At 44.1% G+C, this 21,604-nt stretch overlaps 8 protein-coding genes across 8 annotated transcripts in view; 3 read left to right on the top strand and 5 right to left on the bottom strand.

Annotated features, from left to right (window-relative positions):
* Window positions 1–227: 227 nt before the first annotated feature.
* LOC128713756 (protein arginine N-methyltransferase 5) lies at window positions 228–2,111 on the bottom strand. Its single transcript, XM_053808623.1, has one exon. It carries the CDS (start codon window positions 2,109–2,111, stop codon window positions 228–230), a length of 1,884 nt encoding a protein of 627 aa, XP_053664598.1.
* Window positions 2,112–2,701: 590 nt separating this feature from the next.
* Window positions 2,702–3,844, top strand: LOC128714117 (replication factor C subunit 3). Its single transcript, XM_053808993.1, has 2 exons — window positions 2,702–3,292; window positions 3,359–3,844. Exons 1-2 carry the CDS (start codon window positions 2,702–2,704, stop codon window positions 3,842–3,844), a joined length of 1,077 nt encoding a protein of 358 aa, XP_053664968.1.
* Window positions 3,845–3,924: 80 nt separating this feature from the next.
* Window positions 3,925–5,853, bottom strand: LOC128714646 (U3 small nucleolar RNA-associated protein 18 homolog). Its single transcript, XM_053809522.1, has one exon. The coding sequence runs from the start codon at window positions 5,851–5,853 to the stop codon at window positions 3,925–3,927; it is 1,929 nt and encodes a 642-aa protein (XP_053665497.1).
* Window positions 5,854–6,147: 294 nt separating this feature from the next.
* On the top strand, window positions 6,148–6,458 carry LOC128712534 (small integral membrane protein 4). Its single transcript, XM_053807427.1, has 2 exons — window positions 6,148–6,304; window positions 6,367–6,458. The coding sequence occupies exons 1-2, from the start codon at window positions 6,148–6,150 to the stop codon at window positions 6,456–6,458; spliced, it is 249 nt and encodes an 82-aa protein (XP_053663402.1).
* A 57-nt stretch (window positions 6,459–6,515) lies between these two features.
* LOC128714931 (protein BRAWNIN) lies at window positions 6,516–6,719 on the top strand. The gene has a single exon (XM_053809813.1). The coding sequence runs from the start codon at window positions 6,516–6,518 to the stop codon at window positions 6,717–6,719; it is 204 nt and encodes a 67-aa protein (XP_053665788.1).
* Window positions 6,720–6,850: 131 nt separating this feature from the next.
* Window positions 6,851–9,191, bottom strand: LOC128714369 (coiled-coil domain-containing protein 93). Its single transcript, XM_053809242.1, has 8 exons — window positions 9,108–9,191; window positions 8,821–9,029; window positions 8,284–8,746; window positions 8,137–8,175; window positions 7,754–8,061; window positions 7,575–7,688; window positions 7,304–7,509; window positions 6,851–7,245 (listed from the first exon to the last, which is right to left on the bottom strand). Exons 1-8 carry the CDS (start codon window positions 9,189–9,191, stop codon window positions 6,851–6,853), a joined length of 1,818 nt encoding a protein of 605 aa, XP_053665217.1.
* A 1,528-nt stretch (window positions 9,192–10,719) lies between these two features.
* On the bottom strand, window positions 10,720–15,470 carry LOC128714484 (VWFA and cache domain-containing protein CG16868). The gene is made up of 4 exons (XM_053809358.1): window positions 15,075–15,470; window positions 12,085–15,003; window positions 11,748–12,024; window positions 10,720–11,666 (listed from the first exon to the last, which is right to left on the bottom strand). Exons 1-4 carry the CDS (start codon window positions 15,468–15,470, stop codon window positions 10,720–10,722), a joined length of 4,539 nt encoding a protein of 1,512 aa, XP_053665333.1.
* A 5,368-nt stretch (window positions 15,471–20,838) lies between these two features.
* Window positions 20,839–21,604, bottom strand: part of LOC128711400 (serine-rich adhesin for platelets) — a 74,760-nt gene continuing 73,994 nt past the window's right edge. Inside the window, exons 5-7 of the mRNA XM_053806270.1 lie at window positions 21,368–21,555; window positions 21,111–21,297; window positions 20,839–21,024 (exon numbers count right to left, since the gene is read on the bottom strand). Coding sequence (XP_053662245.1) covers window positions 20,839–21,024; window positions 21,111–21,297; window positions 21,368–21,555 — 561 coding nt within the window. The remainder of the gene's footprint in view (window positions 21,025–21,110; window positions 21,298–21,367; window positions 21,556–21,604) is intronic.

Genomic DNA, 21,604 nt, shown 5'->3' with positions numbered 1-21,604 from the left:
GTTTATCCTTGGAGGTTTTTTGTCAGTGTCACCCATGAACGTGAAAAATTGTATGCTAATTGATTTTTATTTTTTGTCTTAAAAATTTATTTACATCGTTTCACATTGCATGAACCTAAGCTGATGTTTATTATATTTATTAAACAACACTTTAACTTACTTCTTTGAAGCGATAAAAACCACCCGTTAATTAATAATAAAATTGACCTGAGGTAATGAATAAGCTTTTACTGCCATATCGGATGCCCACGGCCATCAATGTTGTGCACATGCGTCGCGATTGGTTCGCTGAGACACCACTCGTACCAAACCTTGTGCGCTGCGACACAGCGCCAGAAATGAAGCGTTATCTCATCACCTTTCTTCAGCTGTACCGGATCAGTCAGCGGTACAAACATCGAGAACCAAGATATCAAACCCTTCGTATGCGTAAACGGATGAATGCTGAGAGTGATGTCCTTATACAGCACCGTATCAAAGTACCCAGTGAAACCGTTCATCACGCAATCGAGCGAAGCACGGAACCGAACCGTCTTGTATCGGCTATTATCGATGGGATCACTGTCCCTGTTTGGATGGACAAACTCAAACAGCTCCTTCGGATTGTCAATATGGTACGCGTTCTTTTGATACGCCACGTACACTTGCTCCATGTGACGTGAAGAGATCACCCGATCTTTGCTATGCAAATTACGCTCTAACGTGCGCACCTGATTGTAAACCTTGGAGGCAAAGCACGGATTGATGTACGAGGTAGATTTGCACGGTATGCTAATCCCGTTTTCCTTTAGATGTTTTTGTGCCCCGTCGAGACACTCTGGAGAAAGCTCATTGTCGCCGAACGATCCAAGCAGCTCGGACACAAGTATGTCTGCCTTTTCCGGTGGGTTAAACTCTCGCATGTCGGTAGAAATTAGCTCAACCTTTTCATCCAGCCACAGCTCATTAATGTGTGCCGTCAGTGTGACAATCGCATTTGGGTTCTTCTCTATTACGTACACCTTCACCTTGCAGTTTGTTGTCTTGGCCGCGTTCAGTGCGGCACGAACCAGTGGACCACGTCCTCCACCGACAACCATAATAATCGATGTCTTCGTTTCGCGCTCCTTTTCCGGTACCCGGTCAAGCAGAGCCCGTTCGATAGCATTTTGGTACAAGATATACTTCACAGGGTCATTCTCGAACACCTCGTACGTCCCTCCGTCCAGATTGTCATAGAGCGGTTGGAGCGGGTGCTGCAGATAATCCTCGTAGCCTTGTGACGGGTCCTTTACATAATTGTGCTGTATGGTGTACCGGATGTAATCCACGTAATGTGAGATATGGCCATCGGCTGGATTAGCCTTCAGTATGAAATGACATCCAAACGTGCGGTAGAGCAGATTCACAAGCGATTGGTGGGCCTTCGAGAGTACTGGATAGTTTTTGGCATTCGTCAGAAAAATGTTCGACGGCACTACAACCGCATCAACCGGTTCGCCCAGCCAGCGCAATATTTCCTCCTCTTTCGGCAAGTCCATCGACAGTTCTAGTGCTACTTTTAAGACCGAATTGCTATCTGCATGTGTACGGAAGTTGTTCCACCAGTGCCATGGATTTTCCACCACCTGTTCCTCCTCGCCGACATCTCGTCGCCAGCTATTCTGCGTAACTTTCGGGTTGCAAAGTGGAATCTCTATCAGCAGTGTGCCTCTGGTTATGGAACAACCTACCGTTCTAGCGAAGTTAGTACAGTTTGCTTTAGTTAGCCTCGTGTACAGGTAACCGCCTTGTACCAAATGTTCGGCGAACGACAATTCCTGTCGGATGGTACGTTCCGCCTGCTTCCGAATGTGATCGATCGGTGAGTCCAGATCCAAATTATCCCCGATCCGACAAATCACCTTGTGGGTCCATTGCGAGGAGGTGAGTAGCAGATCCGATCGCGTAAATTGGACGTGCTTGGAGCGCAGCGGTTCTCGTACAAATTCCCGGTTGAAGTTGCAGTGCACGATGGGTACGGTAACGGAGCTACAGTTTACCTTGGATGCGTTTTCAATCTCCTTCAACAGATCGCAGGCCGTGTTAAGATATAACGATACGGCGGGAATCACTTTATGTTCCGTTGCCATCGTTCAAAGTATTGTAGTGGATTCAAAAGGATATGTAGCTAAGGTTTATTGACTGCAAACTCACTACAAACAGCCGGCTTTTAACTATTTCCCTGTCGGCCAGATTGTACAAATGTGCGAGCTGTCAAACCGATGCATCCTATGCTAGCCTTGTGTAGATATGTGCGTGTCCGCGAGCGTGTGTCACCCAGCTCGTCATCGAATCGGCTGCACAGCTCGCCTATACAATCGGGCCGACAGGGTACGAAAACGGTCATTGTTGCACAAAATATGTATTTTAATAAATTAACGCATTTTCGTACCTTGGAAAAAAACTAATAACTTTTAAAATTGTGTCAAATAACAAAATATATGTGTTATTTTATAACAAAGTTCTAGCACGCCTTTTTTCAGGTCCTTTGAAAATGCGCGTTTATCCGTATGCACGTTTCTAGAGGGACCTGGCTTGTTGTCAGTTTGATTGTCAACAAGGAATAATTCGCGCCATACAAACTGAGTTTGCCGCATCGCCGCCGGGCTGGAATTATACAGTTTTGTTGAAATATTTGTTTTAACAATATTTAACAATTTCGGGCTAATTGTTCATCGTGATGGCACTCTGGGTTGATCGCTATCGGCCGCGAGAGCTATCAAAGCTCGACTATCATAAAACGCAAGCAAATCAACTGATCAATCTGTGCTCTCAGGGCGACTTTCCTCATCTGATGTTCTACGGTCCTTCCGGAGCTGGTAAGAAAACGCGTATCATCTGTTTGCTTCGAGAACTGTACGGTTCCGGCGTTGAACGACTACGAAATGAGGTGATGAACTTTACGACACCATCTAACAAGAAGATCGAAATCATGACCGTCAGCAGTAACTATCACATCGAGGTTAACCCATCCGATGTGGGCATTTACGATCGCGTGGTGATCACCGATATGATAAAGCAGATCGCCCAAACGCAGCAAATCGACCCATCGGGGCAGCGTGAGTTCAAAACGATCGTTCTTTCGGAGGTTGACGAACTCACGAAGGATGCACAGCATGCGTTGCGTCGTACGATGGAAAAGTATGTGGCCACCTGCCGTTTGATCTTGTGCGTTAACTCGACGTCACGCATCATTCCCGCGGTGAAGAGTCGTTGCCTAGGAATACGTGTTTCTGCACCGACGGAGGACGAAATTGTATCCATCATGAATGTAAGTCGAAGGTCATTTTTTACGATCTGGTGGCGCCATTAATCACCCTTTGTTTGTTTTTGGTAGTCAATCTGCAAAAAGGAAAACCTCCATATCCCGCCAGAACTTGCCGTTGGAATAGCGCAGAAATCGGAACGCAATCTACGCCGGGCCATACTTTCACTCGAGGCCTGCAAAGTTATGCAGTATCCTTTCACCGCGAACCAGGAAATCCCGGACATGGATTGGCAGACGTACCTCAAGGAAACGGCCAATATGATAGTGCAGGAGCAAACGCCCCAACGCATGGAGGTTGTCCGCGAGCGGTTGTATGAGCTGCTGTCCCAAGGCATTCCGCCGGACATCATTTTCAAAGGTTTGGTTCAAATTCTTGTGAAGAATTGCGACATGAGCTTGAAAACGCAAACGCTTAGCTTTGCCGGATTGTACGACCATCGGATGCAGCGTGGCAGCAAACACATCTTTCATCTGGAAGCGTTCGTGGCGCAGTTCATGGCCCTGTACAAAAAATTCCTCAACCAAATGTCTGCAATGGATATGGATGAGTTTTAAAGTATTAGCTTACGTAAATAAATAACATACATTAGTAATCTTTATTACATTTTCATGCCAAGAACTTTATTTTTGAATCCTTAATAATTTGGATAATGTTTCACTCTATACAACAAAACCGTGCTTTGCTTTGTTCCGAGTGCCAGATATCCGCCAGCAGGAGAGAATTGGGCCGCCGTTATATGCCCTAGGTGTGTCATATATAGCGGAAAATTTCGGAACACTGTTCCACTCCGAACGTGGATTAGCTTAACCGCATTTTTAATAGTAGACGATGCAATCACCAGCAGCTCCGATGTCGCATTGAACGAAAGCGAATCAATGTAAGTGGTCAAGTTGGAAAAGGTCTTCAGTGGTACTGGTTGTTTCTGCGTTAGCGTAACTTCCACCGCGTAGATATTAACGATGCCCTGTCTACTACCTGTAGCCACATACTGTCCATTGGGGCAGATGGCTATGCATGATCCATTCACGCAGCCATCGTCTATGAACATGTTCACTATCCTCTTTTTCTCCAGGCTAAATACGGACACGTCCGTATCATTGCTGTGACACAGCAGGTATTTTGAGTCGGGCGTAAATGCTAGCGACGAACACACCTGTCGTAACTGGATCGTTTGCAGCATCTCTTTCGACTTGGCGCTCATGAGATGTACCTCGCCGCACTCTCCAACGGAGGCCAGATACTTTCCACATTGCGACACTCGAAAATTTTTCATCAACCACGTCGCCCGCTCGGGTATCTTGCGAGTGTAGCTCTGCCCGCTGATCAGATTGTAAACGTGAAAGAACTTACGGTAGCTGCCGAACACGGCTTCGTCGCCATCCGGCGACAAACTACTGCAAACGACACGCATCTTCGGTAACCAGAGCGTGTGCAGCTTCTCATTGCGCACTCCATCTACTGCGACGATCGACACCAGTCCACGTTTGCCGGTTATGACCGCCACCATCGATGTTGGATGGAAGTTGATGGAGCTAATTTCTCCTTCGTTTTTCGTTTCGCGGTTCAAATTCTTTAACTTTTTTAGCTCTATCATACCATTAGGCAGTCCCTGTGAAGGTGTTCCCTTAAGGACGTGCCCTACCGTTCGAAGGATCTCATCGTCCGAATCGGGCTCCACCACTCGATCCAGATCGGCCCACTTTGGTTTGCCAACAATCTGTTCGAACTGTTTTCGACGTCTTTCTTTATTTACCTGTTCCGGCAATTCTAGACGGGAGAACTTGTTTCGCTTGATGTTTGCCGAATCCTCTTCATCGTCATCATCCGAATCGTGCCAAATGGCCGCTCGTTTTGTTTTGGATTTGTCGTCCGTTGTTCGTACATCTTCTTCAGGTTGTGTTGAACGTTTATCTTTTGCTATGTTCCTCTCTTGTCTGTTTAATTGTGAAACTAATGCCGCTTTGCCACCAAAAACAAGCGACATAAGCTCTTTTTCTTTTCTAGAACTGGGTTGATCTACCTGTACCTCCTTCTCTCCTTCTGCGTCGTTCTTCTTCGATTTCTGCTTCTTTGCTTCCTTCTTTTTTGTGTTTACAGATGATTTATCTCCTTTCTTCACGCGTGCGACAATATCGATACTATCCATATTTTGATCCTTGTCCTCAACCAATTCATTCTTAGCCTGATTTGTCTCATCTTCCGTTTCGGCCTCAGACTTTACATCATATTCATCGGACGATTCCTGCGATTCATCTGAAGAATCGCTACATTCCAGTTTCGACTTTGAGGCGCTGACGTAGCTGGAAATTAGGTCACTTCTCTCATCATCATCGGAATTATCATCACTTTGCGATTCAGGTTCAGATTTTACAGAGTCAAGCTCTGTATGCTCGGTTACACAGGGCAGCACAACTTCCTCGCCGTCACTCTCTGACTTGATCGATGTTGCTTCATCTTCGCTGGACGATTTATCATCGCCACTGGCCGTTTTGGGGCCCATCCTTGTCCGCAGCTCCCTAACTTCGCTGGTCTCAAGAGGACCGAAATCATCGTCGCTGTCCATCGTATTTTTCAGCAATATATTCAAGAAGAGACCACACAAAATCCAATCACACTACAAAACACGTGAAAATAAATGTTCGGTGAACTGTCATTTTGACAACACGCTCGTTGTAGATTCGTTTGCCCCTTTGGAAATGAATGTAAACAGGTTGGATCCCTCTAGTAACGGCTACGGTATCAGGTCGGTCACGTCAAACCGCACAACATATTGAATTATGTAAAAAGGGTACGAATAAATGTTTTCATTTTTACTTAAATTTAGATCGACGTTCTCGATCTATCCCAGTTAAATTAAATGATTATTGGAAAGAGCAATACACTACAACAGATCTTGGATCGATGGCCCGGTAAGCGAACGTTTGGCATCTATCGGTTTTTGCCTATCTTCTTCGCACTTGGAGCTGCATTGGAATTTTCGATGATCCATTGGCGTGTAGGAGAAACTAATTTCTGTAAGCGTTTATTAGGTGGAGATGTGATTTCCATTTGATACTCATCTATTCTTTGTTTGCAGATAATACCTTCAAAAAACGGCAGGCGAAAGAAATTGTGGAAGAAAAACTTCGTCTGCATCAGCTAGAACCGATTCCACAGAAGAGGGACTAACCGATTGATTGCCAAAGGGAAGGTGAAATAAGTGATAAGCGTAATTCAAGGGAAATCATGCCGGCCGGTGTACCTATGCGACAGTATCTGACTTTCATGGCGGCATCCTTACTATCCATGTTTGTTGGATCACAAGTGGTTCACAATTACTATCACCCGCTACGCGACTTGAACTATTACGTGGAGCGAGAGATCAAAATGCAAAGTTTACGCGAAGTGCTACAACCCCCGGATAATACAGACTCATCTAAAAAAGGTTAAATAAAAACACCACTAGTCGATTCGGTTCGGTTCGGTTATTCACGAAGCAGTTTGAATATATTTTCAATTCTTCATCCTTAGCCGGTTAAAATATGGAACAACGCAACTATTTCGTTCTTCGATTTCTTCATTTACTGATGGGTGGTGGAATGCGCTACCTTAACCACCTTCAAATGCTGCATCAGAGTTTCGTTTCGTTGGCATTCCATCGTGAGCTGTTTGACTGTGGCAGCATACTTGCGCTGCTGTTCCATTAGACAAAGCAGCTGAGCGTTAAGCCCATCGCGCTTGGCTTTCTCGTCGTCACATTTTTTCTTCAGCTTTGTCTTCGTTGCACGAATCCCTTCAACGATGGTTTCAAATTGTTGCACAAATTGTTCGCGCGAGTGCGGAGTCTGCATGGCATTTGCATAGTTGTCGTAGATGGAGTTCAGCAACGACATTTCCTTCTCTAGATACAGCTTAGTGTCGTCCAGGGTGTTGTATAGCGTGTAAAATTGCTTTGTCTCTCGATGCTTTGCACTTACTGTGGACAAGTTAATCGTTATTCAAATACGTACGTTGGCCAACAACTAAACTCTTACCTTGATTATATAGCTCAAGAAACCTTCTCTGATATTGAGCCAATTCCGTACGATCCGGCACAGTGTCCAGCTGACGTTTGATAGCCACGTACGAGCGGTTTTTCTTTGCCAGTTGCAAACGCAACGATTTCAGACGTTCCAGTTCCATGTCCAATTGTCGCTGAAGCTCGACCATATCATCATCCGGGGTGGATTTTTCCGATTTCCTAAAATACAGGATATACAACGATTAGGATATAGCTCAGTAAAGCGACAATGTTGCGATAGTTACTCTATCTTTTGTTGCAGTTCTGCCAATTCTTTCTTACAGTTTTCTTTGAACTGGATCTCCTGTTTTTTCATGCGCTCATTCTTTAAAACTAACTCTTTCACGTGGTCAAGTATTCTGCAAGTAAGAAACAAAATATCGGGTTAGGAAATTACACATAAACTGCAGATTCCACAACAAACTTTTGATTATTTTCAGTAATTTCGAGATTGTCGAGATTTCTTATTTCCTCCTCGAGGATTTCTTTACGATCGCTCGCTTCCTGTAGTTGCCGTTCCTCCTCGAGCACGGCCGTTCGTAGCTGATCGCATTCATCTAATGCCAGTCCAAGTTTTTTCTCTAGCGCCAGTTTGAGGGCAAGTTGAGATTTAATACGATTTCGGTCAGATACGTTGTCGACCACATCGGATGAAAGTTTCTGTTTAATATCGTCGTATTTTTTCGCCAGATTTAGCTGGTCTGCATCCGTAAGGTCGATGGGAATGTTGTGCTAAAACGGGAAGAACATTACCACCAGTTATTTCATTGGTAATCGTTAAGCTTTACACCGAAAAAAGACTTTTACCTCTTTTGCGATATTTTTAAATAATATATCAAAATTAAGCTAAAAAAAATGTGTAAAAAAAGAACAAAACGTAAACAAGGTGAATAAGAAAATGCAAACCAAGCAAGAAACAAATTTAAAATACATCGAATACAAATAAATGCATACCTCCTTTTCGGTAGTTACTGATACGTCTTCCTCATCCTCGATCTCTTCCTCCGCACCAGCATCACTTTCATCATCGATCGTTCGACCCCCATCGGGCATTTCCTCCAGATCCGTAGCATCTTTAGGACGCACAGGTATCCATCCTCCACCGGCTGCTTTACGTTGCTTGAACTGTCGCTTAGGAAGATACTTCGATTCGATTGCCTGCAGATTGGCCAACTGTTTGAGGCGCAATCGTTGCAAGTCGTGGTCCGATTCAAGAGTGAAATTGTTCTGAAACTGAGTGGCAGCCAGCTTTCGCAACGTGTCTGCCTTTTTGCTTCGATTTTCCACCGAACGTTTGACCAACCATTGCACGACGGGAAAGATGTTGATGAAATCCAAGCCCTGTATTTGATGCGGTTCAATCAGGAAGGGACACTTCATTCGAGGTAGCACGCCGACAATTTTTTCCGTCAAGGCACTGCAAACGGGGAGAGAGCGCCCAGAGTTTATAAGGATACGTGCATAATGGAAAATGTTGCCAGCGATACTTACATCTTCTGGCCGATGGTAAGATTCTCGTGGAATAAAAGATCCACATTGACGTCATAGTCACAGGCCTCGATACACCAGGTCATACCGCCCACTATCTTGTCGAAGGATGAAAGACCCTGTATGTGCGCCCGATAGTAGCCGGCACCAACGAGCGTATCAATGATTTCCTGCTCCTTTCGTTTCTGCTCTTCATCTTCACGCTTTTCAACCTGTAAAATAGGTTTTGGTAGAAGAGTTGCGTTATCAAAACGCAATTTAAAACAGGCACTTCTGGTCCACCACCTTACCTGAATCTCATTTCCATCCGCATCGAAGCGAGTTGCCAGCTTCACATTGGGTAGATGCTTAGAAAAGATGTTCTTGGTGGCCATGATGGGTGAGAAATAATGAAACTTGTGGCTGAATATGCTTTGTAAAAGAGTAAATACACGCACGAAACAAGACGGACTGTGGACTCACTGTGAGCTCAACATGTAATCGCCCTAGCGGTATCAACAAGACATTGCACCACTACCAACGCAAATTATGACAGCTCGTTCGAAACATAAACAATAACAAACGGTAAATAAAAACTATGCTCAAAAAAATCTGCATCTAAATCGCCGACCATCTGGCTAAAATCTTGCACAAACTGTGTGAAATATATTGCAGAAGTTACAACAATTACATATGAAAGATTATTTTCGGACAAGACATTTGAAACCATAAAAAGGTAGGCTAATTTAATGAAATCTGTTAAATAGGTTTATTTAGGATGTCGCGTAATATTTTCCATTTCTTCGCTTTCGACTCAACATCAGCCATAAAAAAACGTTCCATACATTTTACCAAATCTCTTCCGCACCACGCTGTAGCGGTCTATCCGATTACCTAGAGGTATATGTGTTCGCGTTCCCTGCAGTATACGTATACAGAAAACCGAATCAGAAAACATGATCCACATTTGTACAATGCAAATTAATTAAACCTACAAAGCTGCACATCAAAAAAGGAAGCACATGGGTACATAGTTGGCAGAGAGATCACGATCGATGATCTCGTACAATTAGCTTAGTACAGTTAACGTTAATTGAACGATCAATCCGTATATTGTCCAGTTTGTTCAGTTCGACAAAGTTAAGTTGGTTCCAACAAGAACACTGGTGAAACTGGGAGAGGATATGTAATGTGAATCGTTACAATTTATGGTACACTATTTAGCAGCCTATAGTTGTGTTAAACAATCTCTTACACACGCACGGAGCGCCATTTGTTACATTAGTCAGTGGTAAGCAATAAATGCTTTACGGGTGTACAGTTTATCCTGATCATATAACTGGTGCTAGTTACTAGTTTGATATTCGTTTTACACGTCTGTTATTCTTCATTTGATCTATTTTCTTAAGCCTAGCTTAAACAATAATAAAACATATAGTATAAAGGCAAGCGTCTCTCTTCGGTGGGGGAGCAAAAATCGCTCCCACTCCTGCAGAGTTCAACTTTTTGTTGGCAGCTATTATATTTCGGCACAATTCCATCTCCCGGAACTTCCATTCAAAGTAATCTCAGTCTCGATTTAAAACGATGTTAAGAGTTAGTATTGATGCAAGGAAGTAAATCTGTTCCTTTAAGCAACGATATGATTATGTTTTGAAGAAACTACAAACGGAACTAAAACTTCCAGTTTGTATTATTGACGAACCGTTGATAAAATTACCACTGGTTGTCACCTATAGCTCGAGCAGTGTTCTAAAGCAAAATGATACCATTTTAAAACATGGTGAGAGGAATGCCAACAAACTATACATGAACCATCATCCGGCGCAATGGAAGGATGGGGAAATCTTTATCCTGCGGTTGCGGTTAAATCGAAGGTTACAAAAGGTACCTTCCTTCCTATTTGAGCTACACACCTTCCTTTTAGGACACTTCCATATTCCGATGGACGGTTACAGGGACGAGGATGTGATGACCACTGGTTGTGGTCGAGACGGGTGATCCCGGCGGTAGAACCGTAGTTCCCAGTATACCCGTTCTAGAAATGGATGTAGGCGAGGGAAGCAAGGTTTGCATGGCCGGGTCCCCAAAACGATCGAGCGTCGTTCCGTTCATTTTCGACTCATGAAGCATCGGCGGCTTCGACATAAAGGAGCTTCCGGGACCACCCGTGTGGTTGCTGTACGGGCTCGAAACGGATGTGCTGATGGATGCGCTGTCCGACATTGAGAGTCGTTTGTTACCAACACCGGTACCGTGTCCACCACTACCGGACGGAATCCCCTGCGGATCCACATTGGACAAGCACAGATGCTCCGATTCTTCATGGTGCGTCATGGTAGAGTAGCCATGGTCGGACGAACCACCACCACCACCACCGTTCGGGCGACGATAGTCAGACGACATCTGATACGGTGAGGCTACATTTGGAATAATCATGTAATTCGCGTTTTGCTGCCCGTTTAGTAGCAAATTTTGCTTCGCATTCGTACGACTAATGTCACAATCATCGGACGGGCTACCGTCATCCAAATCGAATCGCGATAACGGCAAACCGTGGCAGTGATCTGCGACGAGATCATCATACAAATGCTCGGAAGCTCCACTTTGGTCAGCATTCTGCCGGAAGCAATACATCGCAAAACCAACCACAAGGCAAAGTGCAAGAATAGCACCAGCAACAGGACCGATCGAGCTGTAGGCGGGTGGCAAAATTGACTCCATGTTGTTACCGGTGTATGCTGCATCACCGTACGGTGTGGGTGCTCCAAATATTCCATTAAAGCAGGCTAGCTGGGCGGTACAAAATGGGGTATTGAGTCGATTTTCACCATCGACATCAACCTGACACCATTCACAGCCGACCAAACCTGTTCAATATTAAGAATAAAGAAAACAATAGTGAATTATCAAATCATCACAGAAAATAATATTTACTATGCTCCACCTACCCATACACTCGTTTTGCGTCGTGTAGTCCTCGCAATTTATGTTTGTACAACTCTTCAACTCATAGTCTGCTTCGAAATTGATGGCACTCATCGATATTAACTCCTCGGGCAATGGAGAGCAAAGTGGTACCGGGAAACTACCAGCAGATTTAGTTCTTTTGGGCTGAGTTGCACAGCTTCCTTCAAGTTCTGAAACGCCATAGTCTAGAGGGCACTCACACGGACATTCGCACTCAGTCTGTTCCATCCGGTTGCAGTTAAGACATGAGTTACCAACCTATAAGCGTACACAGAAGATTAAACATACAGAACAATATAATATAACGATATAACTTACCGTACTGCAAGGACAAAATGCTCCTCCATCGTTGGTGGAGTTCACAATACCGAGGAAAAGATTCGTACTGGGAATCAGCGCGATCTGGTACTTTGTTTTCTCCCCATACATCAGATTGGTGATGACGTCCTCTGCGGACAGACTCATGTTAAATTGATAGAACCGCTGCACCGTTCGATTAACATAGTTGTAGCACATTTTCTTCGTGACGAGCTGTTTGTGATTGAGAATGTCGTTGGCGACCTGTGACTCCTTGTGCGTTATGTGTTCAACTGGACGGCGGGTGTTTCCAGATCGTAGCGGTGCTTCAGCAAGCATCGGATGTGCTACCAGGTAGCCACGATCATCCATAAGGAAGCATTTTATATTCTCCATACTACAAACAGATGCCGAATCAAGCAATAACTTGTAAAAGAACGTTTGCGTAAAGTCCATTGCGACAACGGCGATTGCTTTGTGATGTGCGGTGTTACTGGTCGCTGTACTAGTTCGCCCTTCCGATATCGCATAAGCGACACTCACCACATATCCAGCACCACCGGCATCGAGATAGGGTTGGGTAAACACCAACCGGCCCGGATATTCCATTGCCTTTACGAACCATGGCCGCTTCGTTGGTTCTAGGTCAGTATCGAGCAAACCACCGGGGAACATCTGCAGCACACCGTTAACGGTAGCGGCATAACGTCTGACGATGTACCGGCTAAGATTGCTTTGAGCGTGTCGGACTTGGTAATCGTACAGTATTTGCAAAAGTGCCAAAACATCACTACGTACATCAGACTGCAGACCTGGGTTGGCAAACAGTAGCTTGCCGTACGTGTCCTTCAGGTAGGCCATAATGTTTTGTATAGTACGTACGTTAACTTCCTCACCAGTGCTGTCCCGGTTGTTGCGAATATGTGTAAATGGGGACTGGAACGAAGAGGAACTCAGATAGAGTGTGCTGGCGTCAACAATGGCTAATTGTTTCACCAATCGACACAGCGTTCCATCTCCGCCCGATTGCAGCAGATCCACTGGCGGTCGTTGCAGTTGAGGCGGAAAAATATCAATACGGTGATAAAGCAATGTCGAGAGAAGATTCCTCGTCGTGATACTGCTGGCAGCGATGAAATTGTATTCGACACTATTGCGCCCATCGCTGCTTCCCGTCAATGGATGCAGATACTGCACCGGAGTATGAGAAGTGTGCGCTTCATCCACATTTAACGAGTTGTCGGAATCTACACCAAGCTTTCGTACAATGCACACGATGTAAGAATATACACGTTTCCAATAGTACATGGTGGTACGGTTCGTGCCGTAGTGATTGATGCGCAAGTTACCCTCCGGATCGGCTAACATCCGCTTATATGCCGGGGCGAAATGTTCTCGTTCGAGGCGCGTTATGTTGGTTATATAAAAGCTTCCCCGAGCTGACAGTGGCCTCGGAAAGGATGGATGCATAATCGTGTTGCCCTGCAGATCGATCAGAAATGCATACGAATCATCCTGCTGTCGATAGTATGCTACATGTTCCGCCAGATCGCTCAAATAAAGATCAACTCCCACAAGACCGTGAACCCCAGCAGGGTAACTAACGGTAACTACGGTATCGTGCAGCGATGGATCGTAGTACGGTAAGTGTATACGCAGATGTTCCTCAATGAAGCGACTCGCGCTTAAAAACGGTTCCATTAAAGCCACGATGAAACGCTGGGCGTCGAATGAATGTTTCGATATCATTACCATCTTCCCGGCGGGATAGATGACCTGGGAGAGATTGTACCGTGCGTAGTTCTGTGTGCTGATGTCCGCAATAAGCTGCTTCTCGTGTGCGACTTCACGCTCGTCCAGCAATATTAAGCAACTGTTGATAATGACCGGATAGGGCAGTCGTGTCTGACCTTCATGGATTGTTTGCAGGATGGTTATTGGTGCAGATGAGCCCGGTGGTAACAGTGCCCGACCGAGATACAGGAAAACTACTGGAACTTCGTCGTCGTGCGTCCGATAAATGTCGGAGAATGCATCAAACGCATATTGGAAGCCAGCCGAATGATCTGTCGCCTGTTTCGTTCGGTTGAGAGACTCAATAAAATCCACCAATCGATCCTTTTCGTCCATTGTTGCGCGTACGAATCGATTCGGTTTACGGCAGTCGAGGAGTTCGTCCGAACTAATGACGCGCTGTCCGATCGCCACGATCGAAACACGATCGTTTTCGTTGAGCAGATACAGCACGAACTTGCTGATGGCTTTGGCTACCTCGAGCTGGTCGTATGTGATTGTGTTTCCGACGTCCAGCAAAATCAGCACATGTTTGTTTCGAACGGCCGATAGGAACAGTGCTTTAAGTCGGCCGTCCCTTGGGTAGTAGTGGCATTTGTAAGCGCTTGCATGATCAAGCGAAGAAAGGTAGAACTGCTGCCGGTAGCTCAGATAATTCTCATCCATTTGAGCGCTGTGCTCTGTAAACAGCTGCTGCAGGTTGGCATTGTTATCATCGATAGTTTGATCGGTAATGCGTATTCTTGGCCGATCGGAATCCGCATTCGTTGGAAAGGCACTGAAATCTAGGAAACCGCTGGTGGCGACGCTGTTGTTGGAACCGTTGGTATTGACCAAAACATCACCGGACGGGGAATACGGTCTGCTCAGCGAAACGTTTGATAGTTTCGTGCTCTGAATGAAGCTTTGTAAATCGAACGGCGCTTCATCTTCCCATGGATTTATGAGTTCGCTGTAGGGACAGGGATTGATGAGTGTGTTGTACTTTGCACCATAGCTGCTGCCAGTGAGTTGGATGAATCGACGCAGTTGTTCGATCACCGATATTGTCTGATTGAGCTTCCGAGTTAGCCTGACAGCGATTTTTTCCAACAACTCGGCATCGTTGTGAGTCGTTGTTATGATTTCCATGTTGTCGTATAGTTTCTACAAATAGGGGAAAATAAACATTACATGACTGCATACTTCAATTAACGCATTTACAGTCGTAATGTTACCTGGACATTAGGAACACTCAGTTCTCCATTTCGGATATGATCAAATGTAGTTTCTAGTGATTTTGTCAGGTCCTGAACGCTATATTCTACAGATCCTGCAGACGCTGATGTAGTTGAGCTGTCGGAACTTGGCGCGGAAGCGGTCACCGACGACGACGGTGAAACGGGTGATATCGATGTGGGTGCAGATATCACCGCCACCGAAGGCACTTGGTTGTTATCGGAACTTATCGGTACACTAACACTTACGTTGCTTATCGTCGAAACTATGCTATTTACAAAAATGGTGCTGCCTGACGCTACCGCTCCTTGACACCGCAGCGGAATCGGCAGCAGCAGCACAAAAAGCATCAACATTCCGGAATAATACTGGACGGTGTGGACAAGTCGCTTCATATTGGCGGTGATTCGTTTCTTCCAGCGAGGAAAAGCTTTCTTTTCGTCCCTCAACAATCCATACGATATGGAACGGAACACACACACGCAACACGATCTTTCACACGCACACAACTACACATAAACAAGGGGAACTTCGACAGCAAATCGTATTGCTTCTCGCTTTGGAATTTCCTACACACAGCATATCCGCTATCGATGCATCTCCCATGAATTTTACGTGCGTAATATAATGCTTTGTAGAAAATGTATCGAGTCACGAGCACTTCTTCCATATGACGATAACTCGTACTGTTCTCCACTCACTCACTGAAGTACGATGTTTGGGTGATGGTTTGTAAACTTACAGCTAAACTGTTTTCCTTTACTAAAAACTATTGAGTAACTGTCGTCTTCAACCGTTTGGTTTCTATCAGATGCAACGATTGTTTCACTTTGTTGGCACTGAAGCGAGAATTTAGAGAATAACTGCAGGAAAATAATCTCGACGCGACGTGCTTTGCTTTTCTACCTTCGCGTTTGACAGTGCGTGAAACTAGCCCTCAATATTTTCGCACGTGTCACTTCAGTCAAAAGCAGACCGCAGCACAAACAGGGTTGAATCGTTGTAAGTGACAAATTGCAACAAGAATATACAGGCAGTCCCCGAGATTTGCGGTTCTCACGGTTTTCTCGAATAGCGTATCTCGGAGACTGCCTGTATGCGCGTATCTCGAGTTTCCACTAAAACATCGTTTATATGTCGTATTATCGAATCGAAAACTTACTCCGACGTTTCCAAGTTACGAAGAACAGGCAGTACCCGAGATGCGTTATTATAACGGACCGCTTTAACCTGGGAAAAATCCGTGTAAGTCCAATTTTCCCGTAAATCGAATCCGGGAGTAAAATTGTTTGTACTTCAAAGTTAGATAGTTGACTTTTTCCTCTACACTTAATTACAGGACGTACTTTACAAGACGCACATTAAATTAGGCGACTTTTTGAAAGAATCGATTACCTTTAATGAAAATGAAATGTTTTATATTGTAAGTAAGGTAATTTTGACAATTTTGTCATCGTTTTGCTTAGATTTTGTACTATAAAATAACTCAGCTGTCAAATTTCCAAAAACCTCGTATTTCTGAATCTGCGAATAAGAACCGCGTATCTCGGGAACTGCCTGTACACATTGTTGAGCCATTTAAGACAGATTAAGACTAGTAAATTAAAAATTATACATTAAAAAACGAAGACGAATCATTTTCCCATTATTCTTTGATAGGTTTTTAGACGATCATTCGTACATTTCGGAAATTTCTCTTTGTCAGTTGATTGGGTTATTGTTGTTTTGGGAGGTCTGTTGTTTTGGGGTTGGCGCCCTCTGTACGTCAATAATTAAACGTGCTTTGTCAGTGATGCCAGCTTGCGATCGTTATCAACGTTGGCGGACCACGTGCGTGTAACCACTGCTAAATATTTCTGAAGAAAGCAAGTCCAGTATATGGACTTTAATATTTTGAGTTAAATAAATATTGAACTGTACCGATCGTCTACAACTATGGAGTTAGATCAGCAAAATATTGTTCGAACAAATCATTTTCTGTAGAACGAATTATGGGATGGGATGGCATTGAGGGATGATAGACATGAAGGTAGATCGACGAGAATACTTCAGCTTCATTAATACACGCGAACAAAAAATCAGCAATGACTGTGAAAAGGTGCACTATATTTTTCAAAATGTGTATTTTATATTCAAAATATTTAAAAAAATATTTATTTTAAGAAGAAGAAGAAAAAAATCCTTGTTTATAATTAAAAAAGGAAAAAAAATTGAACGGATGTAACAAGAAAACAGGATACAATGCACATTTAAGTTCTTCCACTAATCAAAGCATTGCTGTTTCCTACAATATTGATGACGTAGTTAATAAACAAACAAAGGATAAGGATTCGCTTACTTTTACTAATATTCATTACTAAAGGTAAGTGGAGGGATTGGAATACGAACACGAGGGATTGGTAGGGTCAATGTTTTGGATTAATAGCAGCACAATGGAGTTTCAGGCCGATGACACTTTGGAACACTCATCAAATTTGTGTTCCAGTGTATCCATCCGGATCATTATGTGCAAGCTGATGATCGATCTTTTCGTATTAGAAAATAGCTCTCCATGAGCTATTTTGGAGGGTTTCCAGCATACGATATGAGCTGGAGCTCGAATCGCAGGCACTCCTTTTTTACGACATACTTACATGTCAGTAGTACCTGTCTTGTGATAGCCGAGGTGAGTAGTGGCATATTATTATTATTATTGCTTTTCTCCACGTAAACCTCAGGCGATCTTGGCTTGAAAGTGGAGGAATGTTCCTTATCATGTCTATCTTGGGTCAATTATTAGTATCGATAACAGTATTGATATTGAGATACGCGCTGCGAAGCCAGCTGCCAACTGTTTTTTTTTTCACAGTCTGAAGACTCTTCTCTATTCTGGATACAATTATACGCCTAATAAACATGGAGTTTATTTAAACACCTTGAAGAAGCCCTCTTACCGCGTTCGAGAGCCAGATGAACGGAAGGATTTTTGACGCCATATGTGTGGTTGGACAAGAGAGGAATCGCTACAATGACAAACTCGTCGAGCTGAATGTTGAATCGACTTTAAAACATTGTTTTGGACCTACCAGGCACCAAAAAAATCATTGATGCGTAGACAGAGGATGCATCGTAGGCACACACGAGGATCGAGTGATGGAGTTGTTGCCAGTTGTTGAACGCCAGAAAGGCTTGAATATTAGATTGGCAAACGACGGCGCTGGACTGTTAGCGGTATAGAGAACTCCTACAGAAGATCAAGATGCGCCGATGGCGATTGTAGAATCGGGATATGTTTTCTTTCGATACAACACATCTTAATAGAATGTTGCTGTTTTAACAAAACACATAATGAAACTCATCACACCGTCGTTAGAATTATTTTTCGGAGGATTTTTATATTTATTTCAATATAAAACATTCTATCAACTATTAAATTAAAACGATATTTACAATTGCATGTTTGTGTGTATGTGTAATGTGTGAACATGAATCCATGCAGGTGGCCGTGTTCCAGCACATTATTGGGGACAGGGGACGATCGGAAGAAAACCACGAAACTCGAAAACGATCGTATTTGTGCATTTTCATTGTCAACGTTCATTCATTCAGTGTTTTTGTTTTGTTTTTACTTTCAGTGTAGCGATTGGTTACGCAGTCGCCTATTTGTTTTTTCACCAGTTTTCGTTTGAAAACTTTTACCATTTCTCCTCAAACGTTACACACCGTGGAAAGGTGGACAGGACAGTTAGAAGCTTCTTGCGTAAACCATTTTGTTACCGAAGTCATTCAATAAACCATATCCATCAGGCGACGTTAATCTAGCGGTGAGTAACAAACCGATACATCACAGTGTCGCTTTCGGCAAAGACACATAAACAGCTAGCAGATCCCAGGACCGAGATAGCATGAGCACATTCCAAAGGGCAGCATAAATCGTTACACAGCACACACAAAACGGGCCGTTTTGATTCGCACTCTTCCAGACCTACTCCAACATTCTCCGATGCAGGTATTATTTTCCTTTAGCGCAAAAAAGTAGGCTAGCACTCGGTGGAAATGGTGCACCAAGTCGTCATCAAACCGCCAGTCGATGTCGTCGGTATGCGAACATGCTTTACGGCTATTATCACTATTATTATTATTTCACAACATTCAGTTCCTGATCGGGCTATTAGAAGAAGTAAAACAAAAAAAAAAGAAAACAACGCAACGCACTCACACACGACCCATTTAAAAGATGCAGCGACAAATGTGGAATGAAAAATGGGCAAAAGGAAAAAAAATGTTGGCAGTAAGATTGCAGAATTATGAAATGTGCAATCGAACCGACTCGCGGGCCGCCTTTTAACGACAAGTCGTGCACCGGGTCGTCCGGGTTTCCGAGTCGGAATTCTGTTGCGAAAAATTTGCGCCCAGTCGATAGATAAATTATGCTTACAGGTCAACGCCGTCGCACGTACCGCCACCGCCAAATGGATCAATAACATTCAATTTGCGTTGATTTATGGGGAACGGTTTTTTCCCTCTTCCAATTGCGCGCAAAGGCGACGCGTACGATCTTCAAAGGAAAAATCCAAATCACTCTCCGCGAAGTGGAGCCACTTCACACATCGGGTACGAAAGTTTCAACAGAGCGATTAATATCGCACACCGAGAGCGTTTGTGCCAATTTTCCCGCTTCCAGCATGGTGGGGATACTCGGGGTTGAGCGCAAAACGCAAAGTAATTCATAGTGCGCGATGTCCCGAAAGTGTTGGGCCATATTAAATTACAGCATTAAATGGTTGGTACATGGCTTCCGACACCGTCCTACCGTCCGCGTGTGTGCGTGTAACCAATCGCGTACGAGAAAAAGCTTTCTACAGCAAATGGTGCATTTCCTGACGGAACTCTAAGGAACTTCAGGAATGAACTGCAACAAAACAACACATCTTACAATTATCGGGCGGGCTATATCTCCCCCCCGGTGGTATTTTTTTTTTGCAGTTTTTCTTCCGTCCACAACAAGGGTCCACTGGTTCTCATCTTTTCTTCGTCTACATTATAAAAACCACCGTTTATAGGATAAGAAAAGAAGTTGGTTCGAATTCGTAGCGTTGATAATTTTGCTTCGAAGGAAAGCGCAAGGCTCCAAGGCTCGGCGATTAAGGAATTGGGACATTTAAAGATTCGCCTGCCGCCTGAAACGGTGTCTCTCACTTCGTGACAATTTGTAACGTTTTCGTTGTTGTTACACAAAATTTAATAAATAAACAACATGAAGGTAATAGCGTACGGTAGCGCCAAGTCCACGCGAAAAAACATTCGATTGCTGACAACACTGGTGACCGGTGTAGGGACAGTCGTATTGTGGTTATAAAATCAGTCACATTTGCCGTTTGTTTTACGAGTTGGTTTGAAAGGAAGGAGAGCGTTAAGACACAAGGCTAGAGCTTAGAATGATTCTTTTATCCACCGAAAATATGATCGGCGGTTCGATCGCCCTGCTTCAGCGCTCTAACAACATTTGTATCCTCTTTTCTATGAATGGACGACGATTGGAAGACCTTCTCTGTAAACGTGTCTGTTTTTGGGTATCATTTATCGGGAAAGAAATGAGATGGAAACAGTCGATTGATGATTGATGATGATGATGATAATGGGCACTATTGGATGGAGAGATTGTGGATTTGATGATTTTCACGACTATGTGCGTGTGTGTGTTTGTCGTTGTGTGAATGTGTGAGGAGCAAGTGAAAACAAACAGTAATAATTTGTACAATTCGTGTCACGGAAGTATCACTATTACGTCGTGCCGGCCACTTGTGGTTGGGGACCCTTCGGTTTTATCATCATGGTGGCCTTCTTGAGCGTGTAGTCCCAGCCTCTCCAGCGGAACCATACGATACCTTGCCGGGCGGTCAGATCCTGTGGATCGTGCAGGTAAAGTCCGTTAAGTCCTCGTCCACATGACTTCCACCACCAGCCGCCCTAAGAAAAGGAAGGGAACATTGAAGAAGCAGAACCAAATGATCTAGAGATGTATCCATCAAATCGAACAGATGATGTGCTAGTACCTTCAGCATGCTGGCGCAATTGAGCGAACTTCGATCGTTGTCGCGATTGTATGTCGAGAACGGGCTGTTGTTCGAACCGTACCATGGATCGTTCAGCGAGTCACCCGCATTGCCCTCATAGCCGTCAATCTCCAGCTTGTAGTAGTCCTGCTCCGAGTGGATCTTGAAGTGCGAATATTGTGCGTATCTATGGCGAGATAGATGATGAGAAATCAATTATCGCTTTGCGATCCGCTTCGCCAAACCAAACCACTTACCTCTTATTGCCTTCGAAGTCTTCCAACTCAACGCGCAGCGAGTAGTCTTCGTTGTTCGTCAGCATGTAGATGTTTTCGTTTCCGAGCCAGAATTCCTTTGCCGGATCACCAAAACCGTTTTTGTAGTCGGCCCAGTCGCGATTGAAGTTTTCCCGCGGATCGCCATAGTCGTCACGTCGTTGGATTACCTGTGCGTGTGATGATGAGATATAAATTATGTTTCGTGATAATAAAAAA

This window comes from Anopheles marshallii, chromosome 3, assembly GCF_943734725.1.
Source record: "Anopheles marshallii chromosome 3, idAnoMarsDA_429_01, whole genome shotgun sequence".
NCBI classification, from domain to species: Eukaryota; Metazoa; Arthropoda; class Insecta; order Diptera; family Culicidae; genus Anopheles; species Anopheles marshallii.
Note: the sequence above shows the minus strand (reverse complement) of the source record. Positions and strands in the feature narration are given on the sequence as shown.